The sequence below is a fragment of the Hypomesus nipponensis genome, chromosome 12 (assembly GCF_054491055.1).
Source record: "Hypomesus nipponensis isolate SF chromosome 12, ASM5449105v1, whole genome shotgun sequence".
Classification (NCBI taxonomy): Eukaryota; Metazoa; Chordata; class Actinopteri; order Osmeriformes; family Osmeridae; genus Hypomesus; species Hypomesus nipponensis.
In genome coordinates, this window is record NC_140372.1 from 15,682,684 (window position 1) to 15,706,313 (window position 23,630).

General features: G+C 39.4%; 1 protein-coding gene across 2 annotated transcripts in view; it reads right to left on the minus strand.

The window, feature by feature from the left end:
* Positions 1–23,630, minus strand: part of eed (embryonic ectoderm development) — a 68,130-nt gene that overhangs the window by 14,159 nt on the left and 30,341 nt on the right. For both annotated transcript variants that reach the window (XM_084667522.1, XM_084667521.1), the window contains exons 4-8: positions 17,414–17,479; positions 14,317–14,442; positions 13,904–13,985; positions 6,492–6,583; positions 6,286–6,419 (exon numbers count right to left, since the gene is read on the minus strand). In XM_084667522.1, the coding sequence (XP_084523648.1) occupies positions 6,286–6,419; positions 6,492–6,583; positions 13,904–13,985; positions 14,317–14,442; positions 17,414–17,479 (500 nt within the window). The remainder of the gene's footprint in view (positions 1–6,285; positions 6,420–6,491; positions 6,584–13,903; positions 13,986–14,316; positions 14,443–17,413; positions 17,480–23,630) is intronic.

The following is a 23,630-nucleotide window of genomic DNA, read 5'->3' on the forward strand; positions in this document are numbered from 1 at the left end:
CAGCAGAATGTTGATAATGTCGAACAATGCATTTATAGACCAACTGCAGTCTAAAGGCCAATTTATACTACACAGACTCCGTTACGGACAGACGGACGGATTAGTTGAATTTATAGTACTCCGAAGGCTGCGGGTGCTAAAAACAATTCACTGCCAGAAGAGTAGGTGGCGCTGCACTGCGGTGCTAGTTAGGTTATCGAAAAGTCGGAGCAAATTTACAAATTAGCCATTTCATCAATAAAATAAGCACATTTTCAGCAACTACACTGCCCATTTCTCGTCACATTTTAATTAAGATGCTGATTTACATGTACTGTTTAGCTAAAATATGAATTGTAAACTTTCAGCAATGGCAGTCAAAGGATTCTGTTCGTCGAGTTGGTCACGGCAACCCCGCCCCTGACGCAAGCGGTTCTTAATATTGCCAATGTCCAATGGCCAATCACAGCCAAGGGGTATCCGTAAAATGACGGACGGACGGATAGTCAGGAAAATCAGGAGGTGCACGTAGAGCTCTCTGAGGGGCTCGGAGAGGGCGTTTCACATCGGAGAGGGCGTTCCCTGTGTCCGTGTCCATGAAAACAGAGTAGTATAAATCGGCCTTAATCAGCGTGTTAATAAATGTCATTTTGCTTAATGATCGAAGGGCTTGACAACAATCTTTCTAATGACTTTGTCACAGACTATCAACATGGGAATGAGAGATTGACGAAGGCCACTTCAGTTTCCGACCTTCACTTCGCTGCATGCAAGAAGCGCCATCTGGCAATCATTAGGGGACAATTGACCCCCTATCCATGCCATCAGTAGCCTAAGGAAAACCAACTGCACCGAAAAAGCATTCCTCCAGAACCATGGTTCTGCATGAAACACGAGACTACATAGGACTATAGAACGTGTGCAACAGCACAACATGCTAGAGAATACACATTGCAGTGCTGACAAGTAGCCTACAAAATTCTAGTGATCAACAACTTGCTTCAAAACCGGTTTGGAGCGTCTGACGAGCAGTCTGTATGCGGGGAATAGCATAAGAGTTTTGGGGAACTTCTGGGGGAAGAGTTAGACGGGAGACAGTGTATGAGAGCCAGGGCACATCTTGGTGGAGGACAGGGCGTGGAAGCTGGATTGGAGGCGGAGGAGCCAAACGAAGTATGGTTAGAAGGGAGACCAGCAGCAGCGATGCCAGCAAGCCTCTTCCGGGCCAAAGGTGAGTGTTCGGTGACTATTTGACAACTATGAAATAGTTGGTCAGCTTTGTCCTCCCCACTGTCCTTCCTGCATTTGCTTGGTTATTGTGGTTGATCACAATATCTACACTATCTATATATATTGCATTTTTTTGTTGAATAATCACCTTGTGGTTACAAAGTAGTGTTACGTTAACGAGTTTATTAATTTGGAACTAGTGCTGTCAAACTATTAAAATATGTAATCGTTATTAATCGCATAATGTCATAGTTAACATAGATCAATTGCAATTAATCACACATTTTTATCTATTCTAAATGTCCATTAATTTATTTTTGTCCAATTATTTTTTCTCATTTTAATGCTCTTATCAACATGGAAAAGTGTATCGGAATGCTTAGAGCAAATGTAAAAAAAATGTTTTTTAAACAACATTGCAATCGCCTAGCTTTGATGAGGTGGTGGAGAATTCGCATCAGCTGTGTGCTTGGCCATGTGGTATTTCAGACTGGACATGTTGCGATAATAACTAAGTTCACAACAACAAAACACACAGATCACTTTGGTCTTGTCAATTTAATCACTTGGCAACTTTTTAAAAGTAAACTCTCCATTCAGAATGTTATTGGCATCCATTTCGGCGTCTCGTGCTCGCCATCCAATCAAAACGTAAAGTTAGCCTACTACTCTTTAGCCGGCTCGCAAACACAAACAAGTGTGTGCAGCGTGTTTTGTTTCCGGTCTAGGTAGATCCAGTGTGGTGTTGTAGTTTTTCTAACGTCAGTAGTTGTTGCAACAGCATGTGAAAAAACTACAATGTTTGCTAGGCCAAAAAGAACGTTAATCTTGCGATAAAGCAATTGACGCAGTTAAAATGGGTTTGCGTTAACGCTGTTATTAACGCGTTTAACTGACAGCACTATTTGGAAAATATGTATATTTACCGTCAAGAAAGGTACAAATGAGAAATCTGTTTGGTTTACAGTAGGGCTGCATATTCATAAAATGAGATTATTATGAGTTGGCAACAAATGTCATTATCAATTTGTTGTGTTGCATGACTATTATGCCACTCAATAAGTCGCGGAGATGTTTGAGTATATTAATTGTATATTCTGTGGATTAATCATGATTTATCACATATTACCGATTTTCCAAATTTTTGTCATTAGTGTGCGTCTCACTTGGCGGTGCTTTGATGCTCGAGTCCCCCGTTGCCACTTGCAAAACTTCTGTGAACCCCTCGTCCTCACCAATATTAATCGGTCTACAGCTTTTTGCAATCCATTTGGCAACTGTACTAGTCAACTTGTCACAGGCAGTCTTAGTGAGGGCCCTACGTTGTTCAGTGAGGGTGTATTTTACTTTAACTCCCCTCACTGACCAACGCATGCTTCGCGTTGAGGTGGTAGGCTACTTTAGGCTGGTATTGCTTCGGTGAAACGATAACGTCTTCCCGCAGAGTCTGCATATCACTTTGGTTTTATTGAATGTTCCATCTTTTATTTTTGGAACACCAAGGAGGATTGTCCTGCAGAAATTTGTACCGTTGCTTCTCGAAGACAGTCGAACCTACTGCATTTTAACTTAAGTTGATGCATAACTTTGAGGTGCTAATTCATTGCAGTAGTCCCCCCCACCCCCTACAAGAAATTATCTTCAAACATATATTACACTTCGCTTCGTCCTTATTTTTGGCTTTATTAAAATTTAGCCAAGCCTTTGACCGCAGTACGTTCAGCCATCGTAGCTAGCAACACAATGAGAAATGTAGTGAAGCAGGGCGTGAGCCAAATACATTCTTCTTTTAGTTTAAAGGCAATTGGCAGGCCATTCAATTGAATTTACACATTTTATAAGAAAATGTATGTATATTTGTGCACCAGTGATTTGATTTATATGACATGACTTGTCGAGACATAAGTTACATTATATTACCTAGTCTTGATAGCGGTATCGATTAGCTCAGACCTTATTGATATTCGGGATTTAAGAAATTTGGAACCAGGTCCTTATAGAACTGAGTATCGTTCCCCATCCCTAGTTGGGATGGTCCAAAATACAGTCCCACTTCACCAACCGGCCCTCCCCCTCTGACATCACCGGCACCTCCAATTATTTTCCATATTACACAGCTTGAACACGTTTAACGTATAGGGCTGTCACGATAACTACTTTTTGTTGTGCGATACATTGCACCAAAATTAATTGTGATAAATGATATTATTGTAATTTTCTGACCATTTTATGCCACTGATGACAACAAACAAAGTCGACATACCGGCTCGTTCACGTTAAATGGCTCTCATCTCATTCGGCTTAAAGACTAAATGTTCGCACACCGGAAATGAAGATTGCGGCTTTGAAACCAGGTACATTTTTACTTAATTCTTCCTAACTAGCTGTAGATGTCATGAAAAAGAACACTTTATAACACAGTGAGTTCACGCCTTTTCTTCACCTGTCATTGTCCGCTCTGTGTGTGCGTGTGTGGAGACGCGAGTCCCGCCTTCGCTTTCGACACAGAAAGCAGCCAAGATGACCGGGATCGACTAAAATGTTGGTGACATTCGTTTTTATGTAAAAATGTATACAATCATTATTTTTTATAATAAAAATGATCAGTTGCAATTTATCGCAGCACCAAAAATGATTGCGCTAATTTCCATATATTGTACGATAAGTTAATTGTGCCACGTGTGTATGTGTTAATTGTGCCAATATGGTACATAAGTAATTTAAAAGCAATTGATGTGGCACAATGTTATTAGCAATGGAATGTAGTTATTAGGGGTGCCCAAATATTGACAAAATAGCTGGAATGGGGATCGGAAAAAAGGAACAGATCCATGGGCCAATCCAGTTTTTTTTTCTTCTTCTGTCGCAGAACATCCTACGTCATTCGTCAGCAGCATGAGTTAACCGAACCTTTAGATGCACAAGTTCAAAATATTTCCAACTGCCCCCACAGCGCCAGTTATTTTTCCAAAATGGTAGCTAGCTAGCTTTAATTAGCTTCCAGGCTAAGTTAGCTGGCATAATACTCGAATCAATGCTGCTACCATGCTAGTGTTACCTGTTAGCCTTCTCATTAGTACATTTTGAAGCCATAAAGCGTTTGTCGCATAGTTTTTGTCTAACGGAAAATATCTTGTTGGAATGTTCGAAATTGCATTCCAACAATCACATATGTGCAACGCTACTCCTCAACGGGTTAAGCAACATGGAGCGGGCCAAAGAGTCGGCTGTGTGGAGATATTTCGCGATTGCCACGCCAACTAGTTTGTCGGCTGTTTGCAATGTCTGCAAAGTAAATGTTGAGGGGGGGGGTGTTAGTACTGCAAAGTACAATAGTACCAATTTAATCAAGCACATACAAAGCACCATGCTAAGGACCATGCCAAATTCCTGCAGCTCAACAAAACCAAAGGAGCAGGAGACAATACAGCCCAGCAACTAACTTTGGCAGAGGCACTTCAACGACGCAAAATGTTTCTGACGGAAAGCTTGAAAGTATTGGCAATAACACAGAAAGTTTTAGAATTCATTGTTTTAGATGCTCAACAAATGTCAGTTGTTGAAGATGAGGGCTTCGGTCGCCTACTGGAATACTTAGAGCCAAGGTACTCTCTTCCATCACGCAAGTATTTTTCAGAGACCGCACTGCCAGCATAGTACAAAAAAAGTGTGCAAACATCTCAAATCAGATTAAAGATATAAAGGCAATGCGCTTCACTACAGATATACGGAACTCTGCTTTGTGTCCAATGTCACTTTTAAGTTTATCTGTCCATTGGTTGGACACGAGCTGTACACCAAACGGTGCAATGCTTCAAGCTAAAAACTTCCATGGTTCACACACCAGCGACAACAAACATAAGAATTCAAATATATTTTTGTACATGTTTACAATGTTTGGTAACTGTTTGAGTACTATTATATGTTTGACCAATACACTATTTTGTTTCTACCGCTACATTTTATTTATTTTAATAAGATTGATAGTTTCCATTTTCGAATTGTTTTTAAGAAATCAAATAAATAAGAATTCAATACGTTACATCTATGTTATTTTGTCGTAGTTCAGAAAGTAATGTTTAGTTACGAAAGTCTGGTGCTAGGGGTGGGCGATATGGCCAAAATCTTCTATCACAGTATGAGTAATTTTATATCACGGTTACGGTATATATCACGGTATAGTAATTGTTCTGTAAATTCAATTAAGAAATGGTGCTAAATAACCATACCATACTTAGTTAAAAACAAAAGCCTCCAAACATTTACGAGTACGAGCGTTACGATTGGCTGATGCGCAGTCATGCCATCCGCGTGGTGACGTACTCACAGCTCAATGCGGATCCGTAATGCCCTACGACGAACATTTCAAAATGAGCGAAAGTGATCACTCTGAGTTTTACTATCCATTTAACTTGGGTTTTGGCATATCAACCTCGTTAAAGCTCGGTCGATACGTTAAAGCCTCAGTTTGACATTTCCCGGCATGACCTCACTGTCAAATAGTAAGTAGTTAGCCTTCACTAGTCATCCTAGATCAAGAATGCTAGCAACGCCACCAGTGTAATTTTACAACAATAATTTTACAGTACGAGAATGAATGAATGACAGTATGAATGTGGTCCGCTTAGACAAAATACACTCCACATCGAAAATTCAGTTAGACCAACGCAAATGTGCTTCAAGGTCAAATGAAAATAGCAAATCAAATAAAAGTTGAACTACAATTCTAAATATCGCAAGAATGCAATTTATATGATGGCTGACAATACAACAACCAGACATTTAATTGACACGTGTAATGCAAAAATATAGTATAAGAGTATACCGAGGTTGAAACGTATAGCCAAATCTCTCCCGGTAGACATTTCTACCGTCGCACGGTATATACCATCATACCGCCCAGCCCTATCTGGTGCCTTCAGTCTCTTCCACACAGTGGAAGGTATACAGTTTATTATTAATTCAACAATGGTATCGGATCGGTATTGAGTATCAACTGATACACAAAGCCCAGGCATAGGTACTGAAAAAGTTGGATTGGTGCATCGCTAATAGTAATCTGAATAATTTGTTTACCTGTTAGTCTTTGAAGGGTTATACTCATAGGAACCATGAATAGCTCTCTGCATCCTTTCAGAGTTGATCCTCCAAAGCTTCAGAGAATGGTCCATTCCACACGACATAATTTTTTCTCCCAGAAGATCAAAATCCTTGAGGGAAAGGTACAGTAAGCCATTTTTCAAATGAAACAGATTTTTTTTAACAAGAAAACCTGTACTCACTGCGCTGAGGACCTCATCCCGATGACCTTCTACACCACCAAATATGGCCACCAGTGTATCAGTCTGGATGTTCCAGAGACGAAGGGCATGATCTGAAATGGCATATCCATAAGTTATTCATATCACAAAAACATATAATATATTAGGTATGAGATATTTTGATGACATTAAATAAGTCAATTAAGTCAACAGTTCTGTATATTTAAACTATATTTTTTAACTCCTTAGAAGTGTACTACCAACCTAATTTCTAAAAGTATCCTTTAATGTAATTAAACTATTGGAATATACATATATACACACAAGCGTCAGTGGAGGATTGTCAGGGGAGGATCGTCTTCCTCAGTGACATTTCTTAAAATGACAAATTGTGAAACTTTTAAAAAGTTACACATTTTAGATAAAACTAAACTAAATATATTAATGTGTCACCACCCCCCCAGTGTCTCTGGGTGTTATCTATGTGTTGAGAATATTTGTGACGTTTGATGTTTAATAGAGACAGAGAGTGATAGTTGAGTATTTTTGTAATATTATTCAATTCAAATGAGGTATTTTGTGTTACAGGAGACTAAGGAAGTATACATTTGAGGGGTTTTAGAAATTTGAATGTGTTCAGTTACTGTTTTAGATTTGCGTTGCCATCATCTGTAGCAGCTAGTAGCTAGCTGCGTGTGCGAGAGCAAGCACTTTTCTCCTCCAGAATGACTAACTCTACCTAAGATGTTGTGGATTTAAATGAAGAACCCCTTTTATTTCTGGCCAACACGGAATAGGCGAGAATGTTACACTATAAGTGTTATAAGTACAAAAGTTTGAGGGGAACTGTACTGCGACCTTAGGAACATTGGCAACACAAAAGCTAGGGAAAACCCGGATCGACCACATTTACCTACCTGCTATTAATAAAGTTATCTGTATCTTTATCTATTTTTAAGAGGTAAAATTGTCCCATGCCTGCAGGGATTAGATGAGTCTTTCCCTCTTGGTCACCTGGCCCGTTTTTTTATTTTCATCCTTTGTGTTACGATCGATAGGCTATACAGTATGATATTAATGTACTAATTAGAGCTATGGAAGATGGAGATAAACTTCAGATGCATTACGTTACCCTATTTATGTACATTTACAACAGGTTGCCAATCATCTTATTGCTACAAACAACTTTTTTTCCCCCCATCTTCCCCAATTTTTGCAGTCACCAGCTGCAACTGATATACATATATACACACACTACATATCCCTCTGTTTCTTAGGCCGGAGACAGCAGAGAAGGTTTGTTTTGTGATCTGGCCAAGAATCTGGACATAGATATCTGTATCCAGTTCTCAGATTTACGACTACTGGCCGTTGTGTTTCATAGTCTTGTTGCAAATGCAGATTAAACAACAGTGAGTAGATGTGGTACTATTGTCTTATGATATTTTTTTTTAATAATAATTCTTATGATCATTTTTGAGTCAACTCAAAACAATATTTGGCTCCTACGCTTATTGTTTACTGACTTATCAAGATTACATTATATCACAATTACAAAGCATGGCTGCACATGGGTTTGACCTTAATGTCTTTTTTTTTAAATAGCTTTTAAAACAGTTAAATATGACTCAATTTATGCAAAAACTAGAATATAAAATGTAAATGTCTTGTAAGTGCCATTGATACAAGCATTTTACAATTTTACTGCATTTTAGCATTTTACTGAAACTGTTAGCTGCTCCTGGCAGTCTCTAATCCCTGTTCTCCTCTCTGTCCCCCCCACACATCCCCTGTGGTGTGGGGGGTCTGAGCTGTCAGGACCTGCCTGGTCGTCGGTCTACCAACGCTGGACCAGGTTGTCAACCGGAAACCAGCCTCCATGACGGCCAACAGCGAGTTTCCAGGTCCCATCCAACGTCTATAAAGCCGAACAATGGATTTTTGGTGTTTCAAAACCCATTGACATTGTATGACTATGTTTAGCTTGAGTTCTGCTCCTCTCTCTTACCAACCGTCTCTGGAGGAGGGGATCCCTCTCTGAATTGCTCCTCCCAAGGTTTCTTCCATTTTTTCTCCCGTTGGGAGTTTTTCCTTGTCTTCCTTGAGGGTTTAGGTTGGTTGAGGGGCAGTTCTATGGGCGTATGTGAAGCCCTCTGTGACATGCTTGCGTGTAAAAAGGGCTATACAAATAAATTTGATTTGATTTGAAGCATTTTACCAGTCTGTGTAAGTCCTTGTGACCGACCTGTCTCACATAGAAGCATGTGAAATTAGGAAAATCTTCCATATGTAGATCTTTATAGTTATCAAGTTTCAGGTTCATTTGAGACCATATGATGATGAATGTTATTCCGTATATCATTCTCTATTTGATTAAAAGTACATCTCCTGATTGACTGTGAAACTCCCATCAGGGCACTACTGCTTATATCAAGACTGTAGTACTCAAGGTTGCCCTGACTTTTTTTTCACGATAACATTTTCAAAGTGCATTTGCCCCATCTCCCAGTCTACCAATCGCAATACCACAGAAGGGAAATGTGGAGCGACATTTGCTGACTGTTCATAGTAAATACAACACCGATTTCCCGTTGAAAAGCGAGCTGAGAAAGAGAAAAGTGGAGGAACTTAAATGTCAGTTGTCCGGACAGCAGTCACTTTTCTCACAACATACTTCAAAAGCAAAAGCCGCCACCGAAGCATCGTTCCGGGTGAGTCACCTCATCGTTAGTCACAAGAAGTCCTTCCAAGACGGAGAGATGGTAAAAGAGGCGTTTGTTGAAGCAGCTGACTCATTGTTCCGAGACAAGGCAGATATATCATCTTCGATCAAAGCTCTTCAGCTGTCAAGATGAACAATTACACGGCGCAGTGAAGCCATGGCCGAGGATTTGACCCAGCAACTTTGGAAGGACATTGCAGATTGCAAGTGTTTCTCACTGCAGTTGGACGAATCTACGGATGTGAGTGACACAGCCCAGATGTGCATTTTCATTCGTATGGTGTTTACTTAAATGACTGCAAAAGAGGAGCTATTAGCAGTACTGCACATGAAACAGACGCGAGGAGATTTTTCAGTCATTCAAAAATGTTTCGAGAAAACCCAGCTCCCGGTGTACAAATTGGTGTCCATCACTACGGATGGAGCACCCGCAATGGTTGGCCGCTTTAATGGATTTATTGCCGAGTGCAGGCAGGACGACGCTTTCCCGGACTTCCTGAATTACTACTGCATAATCCATCAGCGTTATGCGCTAAAATGCTCAACATGAAAGAGATCATGGTTGTGGCAACAAAGATCGCCTGTTCTTTTTGCGCCAGATCTCTTCAAAGACGGCTATTCCATGAACATCTGGAGGAGGCTGACTGAACACTGAGTTGTTGCTACACACTGACGTGAGATGGCTTAGTCGAGGGAAATTCCTGCAAAGATTTAGAGAGGTCTGTCCGGACATTAAGGAGTTTTTCCGTGTAGCGGGAAATGCAGAATACAAGCAGCTAAATGACGGTCAGTGGCTGTTAGACTTGGCATTTTTAACCGATCTGACAAACATGTTGAATGGCCTTAATCTAGAGCTGCAAGGAAAAGACAAAACAGTGATCAATAAGATCAGTTCAGTTAATGCTTTCAAACAAAAGATGCAACATCTCTCCTCAAAGCTGCAGCGCCATGATTTGGTAAACGTCCAGAACCTTGCGTCAGAGCTGGAGTTGCAAGGGAAGGCCTGTGTGCAACTTGACAGTGTACGCTACACAGAGCAGATTGACAATTGTCTGTCAGAGTTTCACAAACGCTTTCAAGACTTTTCTTTGCTCGAGCCAGTTGCTTCATTCATGTGCTATCCTTTTCGGGAAGATGGTGAGATTGATTCACTCGCATCAAAAATTGCAACACTGTTTCATCTAACTCTTCTGAAGTGAAAGATGAGATTTTGACACTACAAGCCGACATTCAGCTTAAGTCCAGAGCTCATGGACAGTTCTGGAACTTACTCACACAGGAAAAGTACCCCAACATGAGGACATGTGCTACCTCCTTGACTGCATTATTTGGCTCCACTTATTTATGTGAGTCGGCCTTTTCACACATGAAGATCATTAAAGGTGACATGACATGCTGTTTTTGGATGCTTTTATATAGGTCTTAGTTGTCCCCTAATACTGTATCTGAAGTCTCTTTCCCGAAATTCAGCCATGGTGCAGAATTATAGCGACTTCAAGTAGTCCCACAATCAGCTTTCCTCAGAACGCGCTGTTTCTGTGTCTGTAGCTTTAAATGCTAATGAGGAGGAGAGGGGCGGCAACATGCACTAATGTTTACAGGATGTATCGCAATGGCTCGTTGCCACCGTTGCTGTAAGATGCCTCGAATTTTGCCATTCTCATCTGATCACCCTGGTTTGCAGAGGTGCACACTCAGTCATTACAATGCGGAGAAAGGCGGATATCGCGAGCCATATCACCAACAGCAGAACGGTTATCCAAATAACAAAGAAGTGTACAACACTCGCGTTACAGCGTTTGTATTCACACACACACACACTTGATGCCATTTATCTTTACGTTAGCAACAGTAGCTCAGCTGTTAGCTGCAGAGCTAATGTTAAAGCCACATTCTAAGGGTAGCAAGCTAGGTAACCATATACAGTAAAGCAACAAAATGATATAGCGTTAGTTAACTTACTTGTCCAAGGTTTGTAGCTTGACCAAGGAGATTCAGTAATGATCCAGAATTTAATTTCAGCAAGGCCAGCTTTGAGTTGGCTCAAGTTGAGGAAATGTTTGGCGCAGACATACAACACTTTGGGAAGTTGTGTCGGCGCATTTCCAGCGAAAATACAATTAAGATACGGGTTGTGCAGAGGCTCGGATGAAGGAACAAAAAAAAAGATGGGTGCTTGCATTTGTATATCCAAGCACTGAGCAACTGTTATGCTTCGTTTGATTGCTCGCCATGATGTTTCTCCAGGAAAAAACGATATTGCACTTGCCCTTGCACGGTGGTAGCTCAGTTCCTCATGGGCGGGCCAGATGTCTGGCAAAGCAGAGAGAGGGGAGGTAACCTTCCCCCTATCTATGTCACTAGGGGGAGATTTTCAAACAGCGCAATTGAGCCTTCATTTTGTCAAAGGCGGAGAAGAACACGCAGGGCTTGGTTTACACTTATCGAAAATTCTAGCCACTGGGGGACCAAAGGCAGCGTAGGGGAACTCATTAATGTTAAATAACTTCATAAAATGAAGTTTTCATGTCATGTCACCTTTAAGTCAAAGTACCGTTCCAACATGACTGACGATCATTTGGAAGTGTGCTTGAGGCTGGCTGTCAGCAGCTACTGTCTGGACTATGCATCCCTGGCTGATTCCATTCAGTGCAAGTCATCAGTAAATTCAGGTAATGACAAAAAATGTTCTAGTTAATTGTGTTGTGCAATTTGGGCTCATGCAAGGTACATCAACATACATTGTAAAAAGAAAAATCAAGTTTAGCATTTTTGTAGTAGGTAGATCATTTTGACTTGGTCATTTTATAAGTAGCTCGCATGCTGAAAAAGTGTGAGCACCCCTGCTCTGGACAATACAGCAGATCACATAAGAGCAGCCTATGCATAAGAGCATCTGCTCAATGACTAACTGTAAATGTATATAGATATGGCAGAACTACTCAAGCAAGACAAAGCAGCTGTAATTAATATCCCGGTGTCTTTTGATGGTACATGGCAAAATCGAGGTTTCATCATCAATTCATTATGGAATAGGGATCTGTATCGAAAGTCTTACTGGCCTGGTAATCGACAATGAAGTATTATCTTTTACATTATCTTGTCACAATTCATTTACAGTATGTATCTGAATAATACCGTTTCTTAACAGGGTTTCCCTTCATTTTACAGCTAAGGCGGCCGCCTAAGCAACACGCCTGCCGCCTTAACTATGTCGTCCAAAAATAATATATATATTCATTTTCTCCCTTTCATTCCAAACCGTGACCAACGCCAGTCTCCTTTCTCTACAGAACACATTAGTCTATCGCACAAACAAGCGAAGCAATAGACTAACTGACCCCCCCAACAAGAGATAGACGACCCCCCCCCCCCTGCAGGAAACCCTGCTTAAGGTATGAATGTAAAAAGATAAAGAAAAGACACTTAAGCAACATATACACATAAGCAAAAGTCCACTGACTCGTAAAAAATTACTCAAAGAAGTCATTACCTATGGGGCAGGCATAGCTGACTGACAAGTGACAGCATAGAGCTGATCGGTTGACTGTGCTTTAATAACTGTTTCAAAATTGTGTGCCTGTTTGTGCACATTCTGAAGATTTTTTGCACTGTGAATTTGCACTGTAATTTCTGTTTTTGAATAAAGGGGTTGGAAATGAATGCTTTAGTTTTGTTTTTATCAGATTCATCGATTAAGGATATTTGTTGATATTTTGGTTCTTGGTTTTTTAATGATTTTATACCGCCTTCGCCGAGTAAACAAAACCTTAAATCATGGTCTGTTACCATCTTTTATTGAAATTTGTCTCAGCAAGTTAAGAAATAACTTGAATGAATTGTATATTGTTGGAAAGCTTATTCTCTCAAGCATATGGCTAGCCAAATCTTATATTGCTATTTACTTTTTTGTCATGGCAGTAAGGGGGGGAACACAGAGCGATAGAGAGAACCCGTTCTAACACTTCTAAATGTTTAACAGCGATTTTCTCAAAATGGCATCTAGCACACATGTCAAGCTAGACAACTTTTGGCTCATAAAAGGTAAAGCTACACAATTTTACATACTGCTTTGTAATTGCAATATCTAGACATGTTCAAAGGGATTTTCCAATTTTTTACGTCAATCTCATTTTATGTGGTATTATATACCAAAAAAGAGGCGCAAACGTTGTTTTTAGCACTTGTCAAGTGCATTTCAACATAATTAACTGAAAAAACATTATTTTGACAAAAGCCTCTGAACAATTCTAACCAATTAGTTATTGATCCCATTAAAACAAACCAAAAAGTTCTGACTTCATCTATGAGGTAGTACCCTAACCCTTGTATGCAAATTAGCGCATATTTAATGAGAAAACACGTCATTTGCATAATTTATTGGGGGGGGGGACTAAAAGTCACAATACAAATATATCTTAATTATAAATAAATAAATCTATATTTTTGGGTATATTCATGCAGTAAAGTTTCATTCTGATAGGTGAACAGGATTTTTTTTTTCCTATTCACCTGTAGTACCTCCCCTTAATCAAAAAAAGAATCGACAGATGAATCGTTAATAAAATAATCGTTAGTTGCAGCCCTACATCAAACTAAAACAAACCAACAAGATCTGACATTCTATAATTGAAAGGCTTATAAACTACTGTCTAATAAAGATATTAGTCACTGGAACACAGGATAAAATTTGAAAGTACAGCAAGATTACCTTTGCTGACAGATAGCAAGAGGTTTGGGTCCCTCGGGTGAAACTTCAGTTCATTAATGGCATTCCCGTGTCCCACATAATGCTGCATTGAAAAAGAGACAACAGTGGTAAGAATTAAAGGCATTTTAAAAACACCATGGTATAAAGTTTTCCACACTGTGACCAATATCTTCAATGGTTGCTCCCCCATTTCTACCACTGACCAGTTATTCTACAGAAATTATGTACAATATGTATAAAAATATATATATATAAAATATGCAATTCTGGTTTAATTCCAACATAAAATGTTTATGGCTGTATTTAATTCCTTTTTAATTACAATTACTTGTTTATTCCACTTGTCCATGTATAGAATTCTAACAATATAGGCTACTCAGTTAAATTGAGATCTTTACTATGTGACAACTCACCTTGATGCATTGCATGGTGATGTGGTTGATCACTCTAATGATTCCACGTGATCCAGCCACTGCCAAGAGGGGATGACTTGTACTTGTATCAAATGTCCAAGCACAAGTGTAGAAGTTCTCGTCTGCCTTAATGCAACATCAGTCAAGCACAACACAATTTTAAACTGCTGGGTTGGTGTGCCTGTGGTTTGGGACCATTGGGGGAGGGGCAAGTCTGCATTTCAAAAACGCTAGACACTGAAGCTGTTTTTGCAAAGTTTTCAGAGATCATGAACTGTTGGCAGCAGATGTTAAATCTGCTGGTTTGCAGCTAAATTGGAGCTTGGAGCTCATCAGAATTTTTGCATTTACAAGGGGCAAAGGGGTTTAGCCAGAAATGTATTTCTATGTATGACCACAGGTGTCCTGGGCAGCATTGAAGGTTTACTAAAACTTTAGCAACAAACATTAGCATACTCCATTAAATCAGCAATATTTAAAAAATAAAAATAAACCTTTTGACACGAAAATAGCTTTAAATACAGTATATAAAAACACAGCATTCCACTACAAGGGATACAACTCCTTTATTGCTTTATTTCTCTTATGTTTTAATCTACAGTACTGTATGGAAATTCATGCTTCCCACTAGGACTGTCAATGAATATTCTAAATTCGAATATATATTCGAATAGTGGTTAAAAAACGAATTTCGAATGTAAAAATTAATATTCGAATGTTTTAAAAAAAATACAGCGGCAGCGCATCTGTCTACTTTGCGGGTGGTCGCGTCACTGCTGACAGATGACTTGTGTGGAAGATGGCAGAAAGTGCAGAACCCATCTTGACCGCAGCAGAGAAAGTGATTGTAACCCCCAAAAATCTAAAGAATGATGTCTGGAAATATTTAGGATTTTGGTCAGTTGATAGTAAACGTGTTGAGTCTACAGCTAAAGTAGTGTGTAAACTATGTAAACTGGAATTAGTTTACCATTCAACAACTAGCAACTTGAGGCTACATCTCCATGTTTACCACAGCACAGCTCGCTCGGAGCATTCAATGTCGGTTCTATACTGTAAAACTTTAATGTTATTAATATTTGTTTCTATCACTGAATGAATCCTGTCATATTTGGGACAAGAATCGCGACCTTAAATTGCTTGCTCAGAACTCAGCATTTGTTTATTGTTGTCGTTCATTTTACACCACTATGCGCAGAGAGCGCGACGGTGCAGGAGAGAGAGAGAAAGAGTGCGTGTGTGAGCGAGAGGCCAAGGTCTGCGGTCTTGGCCATTAGTTCATTAAATTTTTGTGTAGGTAATTTGTCAAATATGTTTAAACTTAAATAAATTACGCCTACCTACCTACAGTATACAAGTAGTTGTGTTTTGTTGTATTAATTTGTCCTGTTATTGACGTACCTAATGCGCAGCCAGAAATTCGAATATGTTTTAAGGGAATATTCGAACGTCATTTGAGCAATTTTGACAGCCCTACTTCCCACTGACTGAAATGTGAGAGCAAAGAGGCCATACATCGAGAAAGGAATCTAGGAACAGGTTACATCATGTTTCCCGTGATTGGAATACAGCAAATACAGAGTTATCATTATTAATAAGAAATTAAAAGGGAGCATGTGCCAATATGCAACATTACTGTTTACTTAACTATCACAGAGGATTTATTCATGTGCCATATCCATGATGTTTTGACCAATTGTCTAATTTGTAGGGCTGTCCCCATTTAGTCAACTAGTCGATTTTCTGGTCGATATGCTCTTGGTCGACTAAGACTTTTTTAGTCTAGATAGATCTGATTCCCGCTTGTCATCATTGCTGAATTAATGAAATGTTCTACAGAAATTGTAGATTATATTATTTAAGACAAATAAAGCAACTAAAAATGTAATTTAAAAGGAAAGGTGTTACTATTTTCCCTTTTGTTAATCTGCGGTTTGTTTGTTTGGTATTTTGCACACGGCATGAGCACAATTGGCTGCAGAACTACGAACTCTGCCACAGCCTATTTTGTTGGCGTTATTAGTCAAAATGCCAAAGAAATCTGTGGTATGGCAGCATTTCATTAAAGTACATTTACAAAGTACCGGGTGAAACATTCAATGCAACTCTGCCAAAAACGGTTTATTTGTCATAGTTAAACGTCAAATATGATATAGCCTACCACCTGAAAAACGTAAGTTGGCCTAGCCCTACTTCGCTCATGCTAATGCTTATTATAAGAATCACATCAAAATCGAGTGACATTATCTTCTCCGGCCAAGACAACAAAATCTTTCTCTGTTGCACCGTTCCCCACTCAGCTTCTACACAAGTTCGCATGCTGCAAGTTCAGGCAGTGATAAGAGCGCTCTGATGATTTGCATGTTAAACAAACACTATTTTAAATTTGTAGTACATTGTAAGAGATACTAAATACCATCGGCATTCGGTTACAACAGGACTGGTGATACGAGTCTTAGTATAAGTAGGCTATTAGCAGCTGAATCTGCAATGTCCAGCAGCCATTGAGTCAGATTGCGAAAATGTTTGTACGCTTTTTTATTTATTTTATTTTTTAAGCGTTTCAAATTTCGCTAAGTTGATTTTCAGATGTTTTAGTCGAGTCTTGGTCGACCAAAGAAAATATTAGTCGGGGACAGCCCTACTCATTTGAAATGTAGCTGGAACCTTACTGCAACACAATGTAAACTTGGTAGGACACATTATGCAGCTAGCGAACAATGTTTGTGTGACCAAATAATGCTAGACCATTCACTAGCTACTTACAACGACATCTGCCAAATTAACCAAATCATTGCATTACCTTTGAGGTGGTTTATTCTACAAACAGGTATTCAGTCTGTATGTGGCATTCAACATACCATTATGCTTGACATTGGGTCATCTTTGAACAGATATCAGCATATTGTAGCCTATCTTAAGTGAGTAACATGTTTTTAATTACACATTAAAGAAAATGTGGGATTTAGCCTTTTTTTGTAAAAAAGATTATGAGCTGACTACCAATAAAAAAATGGCAGACCCATTGTCCACGTGTGTAAGTTCCTCAAAAAATATGAGCAAAAAACGACACATTTTGAAAAAGTGTAAAGGATACATCTGCGTCCACATAAGACTGAAGAAGTCGTATCTCTCCCTGGGAATGACACTCGTACAGTGTAACCTGGTGAGTTAAAGGTTAAGAAAACACAATGTAATTTGGACCAATACAAATTATTATTAAACAGTATTTTCCTAAACATTAAGCTATTGAACCCCACATTTGACTGGTGTGAGATGGTGCATAGTACTAGTAGTAGTTATATGGTAGCTTGCACTATATAACTGGCACTGTATTATTATTATTATTTTCGTATCAAATATAAAATTCTCTTTTCAAGTTTTCAAAAAAAAAAAAAAAAATATTCCTTACAAACAACGACAACCTCATTGCAGATATACATCAGCAGGTTCATAGAATTTTGGAGGGATGCTAGTGACATGTCCCTACCAAAGCCACGGAATCTATCATGGTGTCAGGACAATAACCTCTCTCTCAACATCCGCAAGACCAAGGAGATGATTGTGGACTATAGGAGGCGGCAGGAGGAGGAGCATGCACCCCTACTTATTTTCAACAATACTAATGGGAACCACATTTTCCAATGCAGTACGCAATTAGTGACGTCTGTGTACAAGTTTTTTTGTCACAGGGTTAGGTTTGAGGTTACTGCTTCCCTTTCAGTGGACACTGATTTTGAAATCAGGACGAGTTTTGGAAGCCAAAAAGGTGTTGTACAACTACAAACAAAAACAAGCATACTGGATAGGCCAGTGTCTATGGTATGTTTGCTTCTGGAGGGTGAGAACGCTGCTGAACACTGAAAAGAAGTGCATTCTTCAATTTCTTAAATTAAAACCACATTCAATCCTATGTCAGATGTGAATTATACATTTATTGATTCTAGAAACTTGGCCAAAAAACGATTTGTCGAAAAAAAAAAGTCAAATATTTCGACACGTTGTTTGATCTCATGACCTTTTATAAGGGCCTGCAAAAACTCTATTTGATTAGTGCAGTGCTGTTGCGCTAGACACTAACGCTAGACACTAACGCTAGACCCTAACGTGCCCGTATGCAATCTAATAGAAGACGACACGACACAGTTGTTATGAGAATGTTGGTGCTTGTGAGAGCTGACAGTGTGGGAAAGTTTACCAAAACTTCAAACTAGAGATCCAAGATGGCGCCGTGGATGACAGCCTCAGACTGTCAGAGAACTATCATTAGTTTTGTTCATAAATTCAGTCTTCTACCAGGAACACCGGGTTACCTAACCAGAGATGAGCTCTTAAACATCAGTGAAACAACTTCAGCGGATCTATTTCCCACTTTTCTGCTCCAATAGAATTAGCGGACATTATCGTCAAAGCCACACTCTGCTTTGTCCATGCAGTGAAGCGTCGTAGGAGGGGGAAATGGGCCGGTATGCTAGTAGTGCAACTTCGTCGCCGTGGGGTTGCTACACCGCTACCAGGAATATTTCTCTCCAACATTCGTTTAATGACAACAGACTGGACAAACTTCAAATGCTGGTCGTGGAAAACAGAGACTTTTATTCATCTTTTGTTTTGTGCTTCACGGAGAATGGCTGTGTGAATTGATCCCAGACTCAGCTCTACAACTGGTGGGTTTTCAACTTGTGAGAACAGATCGTGACACAGAACTTTCCGGCAAAAGAAAGGCAGTGATATTTGTATTGTACACTAACAGTGGCTGGTGTGAAGATGTGACAGTTATTTCGCAGCACTGTTCTCCTAATCTGAAATCAGTAAACTTTAAAACTGCAAACCTTTTTACTCGTCACGCAAGTTTGTGCATTCATCCTGACCAGATACTGTATATGGCGCAAGCAAAAAAAAAAAAAAAAGCAGCTCTGTAAAGCTGCTGTGATGACAGCAAATCATTGTGCAGGGGAATGTGAATTAAGTTAATATTAGTGCTGTTCTTTTAGGAAAAGTGGTTCGGATTGCTTTGTGCTGAACATTTTTTTTTGTTGAAAACAACATTGCAATCGCCTGGCTTTGACGATGGGGTGGAGAATTCGCATCAGCTCTGTGCTTGGCCATCAAGTGGTATTTCAGACTGGATGTGCGGCGATGATAGCTCAGTTTACAACGACAAAACACACAGATCACTTTGGTCTTTTCAATGGAACCATTTGGCAACTTTTTAAAAGTAAACTTTCCATTCAGAATTTTATTGGCATCCATTTAGGCGTCTCGCACTCGCCATCCACTAAAAACTGACAGCACTAGTTAATATTGATTGATTGTTGCTTAGAAAGACCATATGTCAGGAGTTTATAAGACTGCATATGTTTTATGATTGACACCACTGTCGGACGCTGCTTGTGTTTGGTGTCTTCCTACAGACCTGGTCACAGAACTCTTAAGTATTTTCGGTATTGAATCAATAATTTGTATTATCACGGCATCTTGACTATTCCATTACACATTGTCTGCATAATTCCTCCACAGGTGCACTTTATGGGAATGTTTAATTTTCACAAAACTCAGAGCACTACATACCATTTACACTTAAAACAGTGTTGCGTGAGATCTATGACTCAGGCGCTCATGACCTCAGTTTAATGCTGTGATGTTTAGATCCATTGAGTGTCAGCTCAACATGGGTGAAGGAGATCCATTGCTAAACTGGCAAAAAAAAAATCACGGATCTTCAAGCGTTTATTCCAGGGCTCGACATTAACTTTTTGAGGCACTTGTCGTTTCACTTGTCCGGGTAAAGATTAATCATTTTATAAAAAATTATGATTGTGTTGACCTTTCTAGTTAGCTAGCGTCGGCAGTGATGTACCTAGCAAGCGTTAGCAGCATTTGTATTGGTTAAATGTACATAGTTAAATATTAGCTAATATTCAACTATAAAGTATATATACACCAGTGGCAATTTAAGACCCTTTTTAGGGTATATATATATATCATTTTTCATTATCATTTGATGCTGGTTAGGGATGGGCATTCGATTAAATTGTCTTAATCGATCGTCGGGAGAATTAATGATCGATTTTCAATTAATCATTAACATTTTTATATTAAAATTCACTATTTATAGGCTATATTAAAATGCAGTGAAAATAGAAAAACAACGTGTTTCTGCATTGAGATCTGTATTACAAAAACAATAACTATTTCTGTAACTCCTAGCAGAGCCTGCAGCTAGAAGCTGGTGCTCAAACACAACTGACCCTCGTTTTTTTCCGGCTAATTAACAAAGCTTCATAAAAACCTTCGCCCTCAACAATACTTAAGGGTAGCATATCCATCTCGATGGACTTGCAGATCCGTTGGGTAATTTTCTCTGCTCGTTGTGCATCGCAGCTCCTTCGTGCTAACACCGAGAGCAGGATGCACCGCCACTAACCAGGGGTGCGTTTCCCGAAAGCATCGTAAGCCTAAGTCGATCGTAGAATCCATCGTAGGACGAATCTTAGTTTTACGGGCCGTTCCCAAAGACATCGTAGCTAAAGTGTCTGTTGAAAATGTGTAGCGCTTTAAAGTGCATAGATTACCCTACTCCTTACGAGCATGTTTGGGAAACGCACGTAAGAAATATCGATGGTTTATTTTTTTGTTCGATCGTTGCTACGATCCATCGTTATCGGGAAACGCACCCCAGGGTCGGATGTACGTTCTTCAAGTGGTACATCATTTGATTCGTGGAGGAGTGGAGGAGTTGTATTTATACTCAGCTTTGCAGTGTTGGCAGAGAACAAAGTAATTTTTAAGTCAAAATGGTCTCACGCTACATTTCTCTGTGACCTCTTCATATTTACTTTTGAAATACATGGAAACTCGCCGGTATCTGAGTAGGCCAGGCTTGTGGCGTTTTTTTCCCCAAACATTGGCTTTGTTTGGTAAAATGTTTTATTACTGCCACATAGCGAAATCCATTGCATTCCTTCAAGACTCACACTACGCAACGGAACACGCATTAGTTTTATCGATGAACAAATAATGTCATCGACGAAATTCTTAATGATCGATAATCGATCGTCGATTAATTGTGCCCATCCCTAATGCTGGTAGTTCATGAAGAAAGGGACATCCTTCGTTTTTTCATTCATTTAATATTTTGCATAATAATACATACATCTTTTAATTGTTATCAAGTGAAATTCGGGATTTATATTAGCAAGGGAGTTTACGTTTAGCACTTTTGCAAGGCACTGTATTCATGTCACATTCTCATTGGGGGCTGAGCACCCCTAGAGGTCTGATTCTAGAATCGCCCCTGCTCAGACACTCTCACACCAAACCTTGTACTTCTCACGCTGAGAAGGCAGCCAACCAAGTAGTCCTGCTAACAATGTTTAACAGTAATGGACAAGGTGCAGGCCCACTGAATGAAGCAACATAGACACGCGAACACCTGTGAAAGCTTGTCTCGGGGGTATTTCTCTTATTTCAGACACAGTATAAGTTTAGATAGCTTGCAAATACTGAGGATAGCCTACCGAGTGTCAGCCAATGTCGTAGCAATGCTAGCTAACGTTAGTTTGCTAGCTGTATAATATTTCACTGGGTCTTACATGAATTTTGATGATTTACATGATTTACTGAATTTTTTATGAAATGATATGTTCTACTAGCCATTTGCCTACTTGAGCAAGTCACAGTTTTTAAAGCCCTGATAGTGTAACTGAGATGACACAGTAAATAATTTGTCTTTCAAGTAATAACCCCCCGTTCAAGTGCTTAGTATTAAATTCGCTTCACGGTCTGTAGGGATCTTGGGACGAAGCCACTTATTTTGTGTTTTGCTAATGCAGAATTCGGTCAAATAAAATCTGTAAAATAGACGTAATGATTGGAATATAACGAGAAGTAACATAGCATTTTATTTTGTTTGAGTTTTAACTTGTCCAGTGGGACAAGTAAAGTTATCTTCCACTTGCCCTGCAAAAAATCCACTTGTCCCGGACAAGCGGACACAAGCCTTAATGTCGAGCCCTGTATTCAAATTATTCTTGGGTTCTGAAACAAGCACCTACAAATAAGAACTTTGCACAGTGGCCAGTTATCGAGAAAATCACAAAACAATCGTTGCCCTAAAATCCCATTATAAAACAATATTATTTTTTTTTGCCACGGCAACATTTCTGCCGCCACGGTATCAGAAATACGTCCATAAAAAAGGCTGTTTATCAGCAGAGTGCATGTCGGAGAATAGCACAGACACACGCTTAACACCGTGAGCGGGCACGTGTGCCACTCGGCGTTAAACGGAGAAAAAGAAAAAAGAAACTGTCGCTGTCTGGAGGATAACTAAACAGTTGAGATTGCGTGTGGGTGTCCTTGAGAACTTTAAGTCGTATAACTTATGTTGTCAGTTAATTTAAGCCGGTTATTATATTAGTCTATTGTCCTTGCAAATGTAAATTAAGTTAACTGGTGATTTTCGTTGTTTGTATTCTTCCCCTGCTAGTTAAATTGCACATGGCTGTTGATGATTCAATAGCGGTTGCTGAACGCCCTTGCTCACGTTTGTATTTTAGGTGCCTATGCTGAAGTAGTTACACTGCATTAAGATAATGTAATTAGTAGTGGGTTTAATTGCAACAGAATGCTTAGCCTATATGTCAAGATCAAATTAAGCAGACAGTTCCGTTTCATACATAAAACATTTGCTGGCGGAGGGGGGTTGTTAAGACAGACCTGCCCCCGCTGCAAAAAAAAATCCGGAAACACTGCACTCAGAGACTGCAGGTATGGCTGTTCGGATATCTGCAATTGATTTAGGTAGTGTTGCTGTTGTTGCTAAATTCAATAAATTCGAGGGGGCGAAGCTTCAGCGCCTTCAGATGATTTTCTCACAATTTCAAAGCCTAACATACATTTTTTTCATTCGAATTTTGATGGAAAGTTAACAACACATTCTTCTGAAGTGTGATGAACTTAAAACTAATTTTAAATTCCACTTTACAGGATCTTTAATAATCGATTAATCTGTCGTTTCTTTTTTCGATTTATCGATGAGTAAGTCGGATACAAATTGGGCTCAAACCTTCGGCGAGCACAATATTGTTCTCTCTCACAAATATTTATGATTATTTTCCCACCACTAAGGATCCCTAAATATTTGGCCTACATAGACAACGTCAGTGTCAAAATGTTCGCTTTGGGATTGCGTAGCTTGTATAGGGATTTATGTTCCGTTGCACGGCTTAGGCTGAAACATGGACGGCAAAAACATGTTAACAACGACACATAAATACGCTGTTCTAGTAAGACAGACAGCTACATCAGTG